Consider the following 12,774-nt stretch of genomic DNA (forward strand, 5'->3'; position numbering starts at 1 on the left):
AACTGAAGAAACAATAACATAAAGATAGAAAAACCACTTCTCAATCACTTTAAACGGAAAAATATGAATCATACTCAATCTTCTGCTGGTGTTATAGTGCAAACACCACTATTAGTCCAGAAAAACTCTACTATTAAAAAAAATGAGAAAATGCCTGCAAGGTTTTCTTAAAAAATATTTTATCCTTAAGTAAATGTAGAAAATTAAATAGGTACTACAAAAAAGTATTTATTTGGAAAAAGTATTTTGAAAATACGTATTTTACGTATTTTAATTTTAAATACTTTTAAAAAACTATTTTGCACATGTCTACGTATATCCTTTGGTAAATAATGATTATATAGAAAATTAATTTTTTCTCATTCAATAAAAAGAAGTCACTTCTATGTTCGCAAACGGTTAATTTAGAAATTCGAAAAAGGTTGTTAAAGATGTATGTTTGGAGCACGACGCTGTACGGGTGCGAAACATGGACAGTGGGCGGGGCGGAAAAGAAAAGGTTAGAAGCGTTCCAAATGTGGTGTTACAGAAGAATGATGTGAATATCGTGGATAGAGAAGGATAGAAATGAAGAGGTATTAGAAAAAGTAAGAGACCAGAGGACTCTATGGAAGTTAATAAGAAATAGGCGAGATAGGTTGGTAGGACACCTTCTCAGGCATGAAGGTCTAGTCAGAGACATATTAGAGGCAGAAACGGAAGTTAAGAGGGGTAGAGGTAGACCTAGATTCTAGTTTTAAAAAAATGCGAAGATTAGCTCAGGATAGGAAAGGGTGGAGGTACTTGTCCAACCAGTCTTAGGACTGATGACCTCATGATGATGATGAAAAGGTAAGTAGGTATATTACGTAATAAATATACGAAAAAATAGTGTAATGACATATGCACATTATAGTAGTATAACAATGTAAAGCATTTTGAGTGGGATCAATCCTGACTGATATTGTAAATACCAATGTTAGTTTGTTTGCTATAAGTCAATTTTAACAAAAAAAAATGATAATAAGATGAAGAAGAGGAAAAAATGGATAACAAAGGAAATTGTCAAATCTTGTATAAATAAAGAAAAATGATATCTACGCTTGAAAAAGGAAGAAAATAATGAAGAACTTAAAGTAAATTATAAAAAAACTGTAAAACAACTAAACAAAACACTTGCCCATGCAAAGTATCTATATGAAAAACTAGAATTCCAAAACGCAAATAATAACAATAGAAAGCTGTTTAAGAACTTTTCAACTCATTTTACGATAAAAACAGTATATACAAAATGAAACTAGGGACAATTGCCTACAATTTTTGTATGTACCTTTTTTCCATAAAGTCAATAGTTTTGGCGTACGAGCGCCGCAAAGTGTACTCCAACGCGTGTTTTGGTAGATCTCAATAGAAATATTTGGTCTGAGTCATCAGTAGAGTTCGGAATATATGCACTAAAAAATAGCAAATATATTCATGTAAATATGCTTTCAAAATCGTCACAATATGCATTTAAATTTTAAATAAAACACAAAGAAATTCTGTTAACACTTGTATTTGTTTAAATTACAATAGCATAAAACCAAAACAAAAAAAACAACGAACTTTGTCTTCAGACATACTATAACAATATAAAACTAAATGTTTTTCTAAATCATCCATATTAAAATTATGTCGTCTATTTGATAAAAAATGTGGGGATACCACGTTAAAAATAANTGTAAAATGCTCATTTTCAATAAACGAGGAATGGAAAAAAACGAAGCGTCAGCTAAATTTGCAATGTCAAATTATAAAATCGATTAATAAAGCTATTACTGCAAATAGAAAATAATTTTTACTCTAAATGGAGTAGAATAACGATAGCGCCAACTTCGCATAACAAAAATCTCGTTTATAGATGATGTCAACAGCATATTTATTAATATGAAAATTCATTTGTCGAACTTTTTACCCATTGCAAACTACCTAAGGTTAATGAGCGAAAATTGTTGCTGTTGTCACACACTCGCCGGGAATGGAACCCGGACCTTTGGCTTTACGCACCAATGCTCTGACCACTAAGCTACAAGTGATGAAAACAGCGACAACGACAGTGGTCATAGCATTGGTACGTAAAGCCAAAGGTCCCGGGTTCAATTCCTGGCGAGGGTATAACAACAATAAAGGTGGAAACACATTATTAAAAAGCGACGTGACGCAACGTGTCGACACCCTATATGCACCGTGCACATTACCAACACGCGACTCCACGACATACTACAAATTTCTGAATAGTTAGCTAACAGCAGTGGAAGTGTATGGTTATTTACTATGGATTTAATAAATAACGAGTTAGATGAAGACTTTGAAGAAGATTTGATGCAAATTTTGGGTACATATATGATACTTAAACGACTCAAGAAAAAGAGAATTACTAAGCGGTACTGGGTACATGAAATAAATCAAAAGAGAAGTATGTGTGTATGAAAAATAATATTAAATTGGCATAAATTCCGTTTGACAGTTTGAAGAATAGGGATGAGGTCAAAGAATGCACATATGCTTTGTGACAGTTCTCGAACGCGTGGCGTTGGGTGTTGTCTAGAAACATACCGCATTCGCCGCGTCGAATGGCGTGTTTACCCCCACCGTGGGCAACACACCGACCTGGAACGTCTGGATCAGGTGGCGTGTGCACGCATGGCGTCGCGTCGGGTGTTCATAGTGTGATTCTGGTCTATAGAAAACAATACATTTGATTCGACTCAACACGCATCGCGTTTCATCGGGTCGCTTCGCGTTTTAATAATGTGTTTCCGCCTTTATCCGTGCGAACTGCATGGGTTAATTCGCTGACCATTACATAGTCCAAGCCTTCTTAAACTATGGGTCGCGACCCCAAATGGGGTCGCGTAGCAAAATTCTGGGGTCGCGAGAGATTTTAATGTATATTGTTACCTAATAAATAAACCATCAAAAAATATTTATTTATCTTTCTTTTATATTTATATGGGGTCGCCAGGAAACTCGCAATCATAAATGGGGTCGTGAATGAATAAAGTTTAAGAAGCCCTGACATATTTTTCACATATTATTATCAACATAAAAATCTTAGTATTTTGACCAACCAAGACAGTAATGTCTTGCTACATAATACAAATTATTAATAACTGGTACAAATACTATGAAATTGAAATATCTAACATTACTGTGTGGCAGACGTGATTCTATCTAATACTGAAAAAAAAAGTATTTTCGCCGCCCCCACATTTGCCTCCCAGAGGCCCACGGCCCCTTCACCCCTTCCAACGCTACACCACTGGTACTCCATGTAAAATTTTGTTGATTTGGAGCATACCGTTTTGTAAAAGTGCATTTTACGGATTTTTCGCAGAACAGCTGTTCTGCCATTGCGTTATTGACCATGACCTACTATTAAGAATGTATAATACCAATTGCAAGGTAATTAATATCCGGTGTGCCAATAAGTTGATAATTGCGCAAAATAATTTGCAATAACCTATTAGAACGTCCTTTAAAAAGCGAAAATGGCAAAATTGTTATATAAAAAAGTAACAGCGAATGTTGTTTTGTAATTAAACTACTAAATAATGAGTAGCTAACGTACTAAATTCGTATCTCGACAAAACATGTTGTCCAGGCAATATGGGCGAATGAGTGGGAAAAATTATTCGGATTAAATTTTTTTACGCCGTTTTGTTCGGAAGATTTTCCTGAATACAATGATATAGGTTGCCAGCAGGTAACCCGGTTAGGTATTGTTTAAATCACGATTGTTTAAACAAATTTATCCCTCGTCTATCGATAAAAATAATTTAATTTTATTCGCATTCCACAGTGGCGTAGTGTGAATTTCTGCCACCCGGGGCGAAGCCTAAATTTGCCGCCCTTTCTGTTTTTACAATTATGTAAGATGTTAGGTTAGGTTTTGCATTCGGAATGGTTTCACATAACTTATTTCATTTATATACATAATTCAGAATAGCAAGAGGATTTTGAAGATTCATTTCAGGATTTATAAAGAATTGTAAAAATTTCGGTTCTTCAAATAAATTATACCGGATCTTCAGTATTTTTAATATCGTATTCTTTTCGAATTTTCTCAATGAGTTTCAATCATTCAGGATTTTGCTTCATTTTGCTGGTGGCATTTACGAAATTTACCATAATATGTACGCTCTTAAATTAATACAGTGAATATTGACTGACTCTCACAGTAAAACAGTAAAAATCTACTGAGTCAGTCAGTAATTTTTAAAAGTACTGAAAACAATTGTAACTGTTATAATGATTAGATTAGAAAATTCGTTTCTATGCTTAATACAAATTAATTAAAAATAAGTACGATTTAGTAATAAATGAATAAATAAATAATTTTAATNGTTTTTGGCATGCGTAGGGGGACTTCCCCGTTTTATTACGCGAAAGTGCCAAAGTGCGTGTCCATTGACGGCTCCAGTTGGCACGGAAGAAGAACGTTCACGCCAACTGGGGTGCCCTCCAATGTTTACAATACCGTCCGTGTAAAACCAGTGCCAGCCAGCGAGGTTTCGCACACCCAACTCACTCACTCATTCGCTTATTAGCCCCACAAATCGTTTTTGGATTCTACCTCAATCTCACACCTTTTCATTTCAATCCCGACACAGTCTCAATCAGGGACGACTTTTAAAGTGTTCTTAAAAAGCGGCTTTAGAGGTGCATAAAAACGTTCTGCACACAACTAAATGTGTTAATGAGTTAATGTAGGTCGTCTGTAGAAATCAAAGAAGCTGTCACAAAAAAAAGAATTACAACACCAAAATGTAAAAGAAAATTACATAAATTACTATTCAAACAGGACATATCTATCGTGTTTTTTGCTATTTCCCACTACTTCTAATGAATTGTAAAATTTCAATAATGTAGTGCAACAATTCGACTGCTTCGACTTCTTCGTACAGGGATTTTAATGATTCGTTTTTTATTGGGTAGCTTATTTCTCAAAGGTGATACCATTTAAATCTGAAGAGGGGTGAAAAACTGTTTACTTTATGTTTGTGCGTATTTATCTCGATTGTTACATGTCACTATATTTAAATTATTGTTTTTCCACTAATGTGAACACTAATTTCAAATAGTAACAACAATAATACAATATTTTATCGCATTACAAATACCAAAACATGCACTGTCTGAGACGTTTACATGTAACTTTCTATAATATTGTTAAATTAGATTTTGTATAAATACCTATAGGGTAGTAATAATCTTTGAGTTAAATTTCAATTAAACACAAAATAATTTAATGTTTTAAATAATTACATTTATTAATCACATTTGTCACAGAATTTGTCCAAAAAATTACCTATTATAGAATTATACTATCCCTTATATGTACCTACAAAACCATAAAAAGTATAACGCATCAGCGTGTCATAATTGATAAAAAATACAACGTGTGATTATACAACACGCTACTGAAGTGAAACTTCCTCAAACACACAAACATACCGGGATAGGGGTTAAGGAATTAGTTTAATGGTATTATTTGTACATTATGAATTTAAATTTTACACTGTACATGCCTAAGTGAAACTTCCTCAAACACACAAACATACCGGGACAGGGGTTAAGGAATTGGTTTAATGGTATTATTTGTACACTATGAATTTAAATTTTACACTATACATGCCGGAGTTTCCTGTAACGAACGTTGCATTGAAGCGCGCTCGCGGCTCAAGCGATCCCTACTACGAACTCGACTACGTCACCGAGTAGAGGGGGGACATCCGTTGCATGATTTCGTTAGATAGCAGCTCGCATGAAACGAATATACCCTACCGTGCGTAAAGAAGTTTCACTTCAAAAATTATTCCGACCAAAAGTTGTTTTTGGTATTTGTTTAAACAATTGTGATTTAAACAATATCCGACCGGGTTACCGCCTGGCAACCTATATTGTATGTATTCGGGAGAATCTTCCGAACAAAATTACGTAAAAAAATTTTATCTGTATAATTTTTCCCACTCACCCGCCCATATTACCTTGACTAATACCAACGGCAAAACATGCAACTTTATTTTTCGACATTTTGCGACAAAACGTACTAGTTCTACCTGACAAAACCCATCCATTAATAAAGGTAAATATGGTTTAAAAAGATCACTGATTAGCAATCAAATGAATAACGTAATAGTCTATTAACAAAAACACAGCCGTCTCTACTTACAAGCCATGCTGAAGGTTTACTTGGCAACACTGTGGGAGTCCCAGGATTTCCCAGTTAATGAGAGTTACAACTAATACACTGGTTGTGGTGTGTTTTTTCGTTGTTCTATAATATTTTATTTGTAGCGGAAATATCGTGCAGTAAATGTGCAATAAGGATGATTATAGTGTGTTATAGTGATTAATACCTTTGGATGCAGTTTTTAATTGCAGAACTATTATGTGAAAGAAGTGAAAATGTTTTAGGTCAGATTGTGTGTTTTAGTTGTAAATTTTCTTGTTTATTTCTTAACAAAATGCCTCTCGTCGTTGTGTTCCCAGTTGCAATTCAAATTATAAATCATCTTTAAAATGTAAGTACAAGTATGTCTATATTTTTATTCCCAAAAAAATGATGAAATGCGAAAAAAATGCATAAGTACTATACCTCGCAAAGATTGGACTCCATGAAAATATTCTGGAGTTTACATACATCACTTTAACGAAAGTGACATTATAAAAACAGTAAAAAAAATNGCATTCAGCTACCGAATGGTATCGATTTTTAAAACCAAGAGAAGCACAAAACGAACATGGTTTCCGTTGGGATTCATTTTTCGGCTGGGACTCAAGTCTTTTGTTCAACATAGCTGTATGCGTATCGTTCAACCTTGGTCTGGAAGGGTTCTCTGTTTTTTTTCTCTGGAATGTGCCTTCCAATTTTCGGAGTTCTGTATAGAGTTCATCGAGTGAGGTAATCAGTTCCCTATCAAGCTTCTCTTGAGCCTCACTAGGTAAACCAACTACTATTAGGTTAATGCGAGATATTTCGCTGCCGTTAGGTTCAACGTCAAGACATAGCTTTTCCTTTGCCAGCGCATAGTCAACTAAAGACCCGCCTAAAAATTTAAAATTAAAAGCCTTTTTAACGATGGACCAACCCTTATCAACAAAAACATTTAAAAAAGAATCCTTCCAACTTGTCCAAGAAGCAAATAGCCCTATTTTCCTTATAATAGTATCATACCAGTCTTTTGCTGGTCCAATTAAATAAAAATTTAAAGCCTGAATCTTAAGACTATCCGTGATTATCTGGTTTCGGTTACACTCTTCTTCAAATCTATGCAACCACTCTGTGGGGTTGTTTTGTTTCCTATCGAATTTTTCTAATACAAATTTTTTTTCGATTTGTTGCAATTCTATGCCATCAGGAGTAGCGTTCAATTTTAGCTGACGCTCTAAACGTTTAATTCGATCTTCTAATTCTAGTTGTGAAGGTTCAACAACCCGAGACCCCGTCGGAGCTAAAGGAACATATTCTTCTAAGGGTAATTCTTTGAAACACACATTATTCGAGTCATCAAAATATGTGTTGCGAATTTCGTCATCCATTTTAATAGCTATAGTTCTATAACCGTTTATGTCTTTAATTGCGGTTGTTGCGTTAATTATAGGTTTCTTACTTGACAACACTGTGTGGAGTTTTAGGTCCTTGTGTTCATTTGGTAATAAATACCAAATTTTTTTATCCGTAGAAATATTCTGGATCGTAAAATCCTTGTCACCTTTCTTCACAACTTGAACGAAAATCTGGTTCATCTTCTTGTTTATTGGAATCTTGTAATTTAATTTCTAAGATTGTTTTATACGTGATTTTATTCTGAATAAAAGAATTAAATTACACGTTCTTTCTCAACCAAACAAGAGTTCTTGACACAAATAAAACATTAAAAAATAACATAAACACAGTCAACTTGACCAAATCAAAATGAAGTTAAATCTATGATTATTTATATTAAGCTTAACAACTATCCCCAAGGTAGCAGTACTAACCAGAGGTTACATATATATAATGTAATTTCGAAAACCAGAATTTAAAATTTACTATAAATAAAAAATGGGTATACGTTTTAGTATTTCATTTGTAAAACGTAATTCAAAAGGTCTTATATTAATGCATTCAAAGTAATTGAATTCCGAGGTCAAACTCCCAAGGAACTCCTCTAAATATGGTAGTCAGGATTTGCCAAAGGTAAGCAAAGAAAAATGGAAATATAATCTGGGTAGTTGAGTGCGGGCGAAGAATCCTTGAAGAATTTGAAGGCGTCAGGGATGGCGTAGGAACAAATGCTCCTGATGATTGCGTTAAATCATACGGGCATACGTCTATCTAAAACGGTCGAGATTTTCAAAGAGAGGCGAGAGAGTGATTCACAATGTTTTGTTGTGACCATGTTGTGACGTACTAATATCCAACGAAAATAATTAGTCCGGCTGTCGGGGGGGCTACAGCCCCCATATCCCTCCCTTGGATTCGCCACTGCTTATCATGAGTGACAATATTGGAAAAAAACTATGGAATAGCTCTCATAGCTCATTAATTTAATGCATATAATTCCAACACAAAAATTTTGTTGGACTGTAACGTATTTTATTAAAAAGTAAGTTGTTTACCCAAGAAACAATTATACTTTCCAAATTAGTATAATAATTATATTAAACATAATAATTCTCTTATACATAGTTATGTTAGAAATATTTGTCATACTGTTTTGTATTTTTACTAGCATATTGCGAGTTGATAGTTGAATATTGTCAATCACAGCTCCATCTGTAGGAATATAAAATGAAACGAGTAAACGTTACGCAGTTGGTTTCTTGACTGTCTGGCATGTTGCCCTGGGCCAGCTGGGTCTTCAGTTATTTTTATGACGCAGAATAGGACTCTCACATCGAAGCAATGCGCTGTTGCCAAATTTCTCAGCATGGCTTGTATTAGAGACGGCTGTGACAAAAATTAAATGATATCAATCCGTCTGTTCAATAACGCGGATAATCCCTGACCGTTTAGACGCGGGAATTGAAAGTCGGAAGCGGCAACTTATATACGTGACCAATCGCATAGCTGTATGGACGACTGGTTCTGTAACGCGGAGACAAGTAATGTACAAATACGCTAACGGTTGACCATAATAGGGATGAAAATCGTTATATGGTCCAAACTCCCAAAACATAAATGTTTTACATTGTAAATCGTCTAGCGGACTATAGATCTCGTCTACCTACATCTTATAAACAAGACTTTTGAAGTGAAACTTCTTTACACACGGTAGGGTAAGTTCGTTTAATGCGAGTGGCTATGTAACGAAATCATGCAACGCATTTCCCCGGCTGCCTGTCCCTATGTATGCTTAGATCTTTAAAAGTACGCAACGAATTTTAATGCGGTTTTTTTTTTTAATAGATACAGTAATTCAAGAGGAAGGTTTATATGTATAATACATGCATAATATAATAGAGAAACAATGATAATTTTAGAGGTTTGTAATGTGATGTCGTAAATAAGCACATTTTTTTGCGCTTACATTGCAAACGCTGGCTGAACCCTACGAGATAGATCAAAATAATGTACTACAGTATTGTACACCTTAAAAAGGTCTACAAAAAAGTCCGCGATGGTATATGNATTTCAAAATTGTTCTAGAACATTATCATAAAGAAAAAAAATAATTTCGGTAAAAAATGCCCGTTTTTAATGGTTATTATAAAGATTATGAGCTGTTATTTTTTCCGAGTATAGCCCTTATATACCTTCATAACGTGTATAAATTTCAATTAAATCGATTGAGCCGTTTTCGAGATAAAAATTATTTTCTGATTTTTCGTTTTTTTGAATTTACTCAAAAACCAAAATAGATAGGTCTAAAATTTTCAAAATTAATGTACCTCATTAGTATCAATGTCCCCTAAAAAAATTATCCAGATATTCCTCTGGGGCCGATTCACTATGCTTATCGTCCTATGGCCTTTAGTGTGATTATTTACCATAATAAAAACTTTTCTTTAGCCAAGTTTGGAAGTCTTAGGAGTAATCCAAGTACCTATATGAAAAGAAATCCGCAAGTTAATATATATCTTTACGCTTTTTTTTTTAATTTTTACATTTTTGTAATGAAAAAAAAACGAGATTTATTCTATTTCTTTAATAAAAAGTCAAGCCCACGATTTCACGTGCTTGTATAGTGAAACTATCTTTCCTTATGACTTTTGAAAATGATTCCAACAAAAATCTAGCATATAGCCTTTTCATCCAAATAGATTCGTTTTCAAGCAAACAGCGCCTAGACCGTCATTGCGCAAAAAAAAAAATAGATGATACCTCTTTATTTTCCAAGAATGGATTAACTAAATCCAAGTGTTATTAATTTAGTTTACATTCCTCGTAAGTATATAAGGTACATTGTCAATTCGGTTGAATTCAAGATTCTTGTGTAACTAAGACACTAAGTACTGCCCTAACTCGATATATAAACATCTTTATTTTCTGTTTCTTTATATTGTAGCGAGCACGAGCGTGATTGTGTGTGCTCCGGCACACGTGTGCGTGGACGGCTTATCGATTCGCCGACTAGCCGCGGGCACCTTTCTTCATGTGCGCCGTATTTGTAAATGTGTGTGTCGTACCTGCGTTCTGGGAAAGTAGTTAAACAGTTCAAAGAGAAACTAGACGATCCGGATGTTTCTAGAGGGTTCCAGAAAGGAAACAAAAGAGTATTTAAAGGAAGAGACGATCGCCGAGAAGAAGTAGAAGTAAATTGACCGTTGCAGAAGTGAATCGAGAAATAAATTGACAGCGATAGCAGTGAAATAAATAGCGCAGTGAATAGTGATATATCAACAGTAAATAAATAGAATAATTCATAACTTAAGTTTAGTAATAATTTAATAGTGTTTTTAAGTTCTTTAATAATTAGTGTAAATAAATAGTTTTTGTCAGTCTTAGAAGTTAATTTTGTTAAACCCACGAACTTTACAGTATTCAGAAACACATTTCCTTTAGGTTTAACTATTGCATTTCTATTATCTCTCTATTTAAAAAGTCCTACCCCATAATTCTTGGTTGTAGGGCGTAGTTTATAATGTATTTCCTATTTTATAAATGAGTTCAATGTGCTGGTATTAACTTTAGTCGTTACGTGAATTGGTTCATGTACAGATTATGCCAGTGACTCAAACACAATCTACCAGTAATTTTACACTATATTTAAAATAGTTACAATCTTAATTACTACTCAATTTGTAACATGTACTTCCAATTTTACTAATGTTCGAACCTTTTTTTTTTTAATTATAATGAGACTTTTATTACTGTTACATACATACGTGTAAGCTTTTATTATTAAAACATATAATAGGAAAACAATACAATAACTCCATTTAACGGAGCACACTAGCTAACTCCATTTTGCAATGAAAAGGAAAAGCAAGGACAAACTCGATTACATATGACTTTCGAAAGGAGGAATTAACAATGATAGTTTGAAAAGTAAAAGAAGATCGATTGTCGGAAAAGATAAAATTTTAATTGTTTAGTTAAGTAGGTATCCATAATAGGTATTAGCTGATAGGAATTACTGGTATCTACATACAAACGAAACTAGTTCCGTAGGTAATTAACAAAATGCAAGGTTGACGTACATATTTCTCTTTCTCTAAGAGAATAATTGGTTTCTTATTGGGTCAACAGATTTTTATGTATTAACTTCAATTTGGTTATTATTATTTATTTGAAAAACTTCCATTTAAAATGCAAAAACAAAATAAAAAATACCTATTTTTATCTTGCATTTAAATACTTTTTTGAGAAAAGCATTTTGTANGGCATAAATTCCGTTTGACAGTTTGAAGAATAGGGATGAGGTCAAAGAATGCACATATGCTTTGTGACAGTTCTCGAACGAGTGGCGTTGGGTGTTGTCTAGAAACATACCGCATTCGCCGCGTCGAATGGCGTGTTTACCCCCACCGTGGGCAACACACCGACCTGGAACGTCTGGATCAGGTGGCGTGTGCACGCATGGCGTCGCGTCGGGTGTTCATAGTGTGATTCTGGTCTATAGCAATCTTAATTACTACTCAATTTGTAACATGTACTTCCAATTTTACTAATGTTCGAACCTTTTTTTTTTTAATTATAATGAGACTTTTATTACTGTTACATACATACGTGTAAGCTTTTATTATTAAAACATATAATAGGAAAACAATACAATAACTCCATTTAACGGAGCACACTAGCTAACTCCATTTTGCAATGAAAAGGAAAAGCAAGGACAAACTCGATTACATATGACTTTCGAAAGGAGGAATTAACAATGATAGTTTGAAAAGTAAAAGAAGATCGATTGTCGGAAAAGATAAAATTTTAATTGTTTAGTTAAGTAGGTATCCATAATAGGTATTAGCTGATAGGAATTACTGGTATCTACATACAAACGAAACTAGTTCCGTAGGTAATTAACAAAATGCAAGGTTGACGTACATATTTCTCTTTCTCTAAGAGAATAATTGGTTTCTTATTGGGTCAACAGATTTTTATGTATTAACTTCAATTTGGTTATTATTATTTATTTGAAAAACTTCCATTTAAAATGCAAAAACAAAATAAAAAATACCTATTTTTATCTTGCATTTAAATACTTTTTTGAGAAAAGCATTTTGTATATTATTTAAAATAATTTTCCATTTGTAAAAGTTAAAAGTTTTGCTAGTATCACCGATCAAACATTATATAAAATGATGAATGAAAGTTGCTCACAGTGA

General features: G+C 33.6%; 1 protein-coding gene across 1 annotated transcript; it reads right to left on the reverse strand.

Annotated features, from left to right (window-relative positions):
* Positions 1-2,642: 2,642 nt before the first annotated feature.
* On the reverse strand, positions 2,643-8,014 carry LOC112904720. Its single transcript, XM_025975513.1, has 3 exons — positions 7,635-8,014; positions 6,711-7,579; positions 2,643-2,698 (listed from the first exon to the last, which is right to left on the reverse strand). Exons 2-3 carry the CDS (start codon positions 7,561-7,563, stop codon positions 2,643-2,645), a joined length of 909 nt encoding a protein of 302 aa, XP_025831298.1. The 5' UTR covers positions 7,564-7,579; positions 7,635-8,014.
* Positions 8,015-12,774: the final 4,760 nt, after the last annotated feature.

Source organism: Agrilus planipennis, unplaced genomic scaffold (assembly GCF_000699045.2).
Source record: "Agrilus planipennis isolate EAB-ADULT unplaced genomic scaffold, Apla_2.0 scaffold116, whole genome shotgun sequence".
Taxonomy (NCBI): Eukaryota; Metazoa; Arthropoda; class Insecta; order Coleoptera; family Buprestidae; genus Agrilus; species Agrilus planipennis.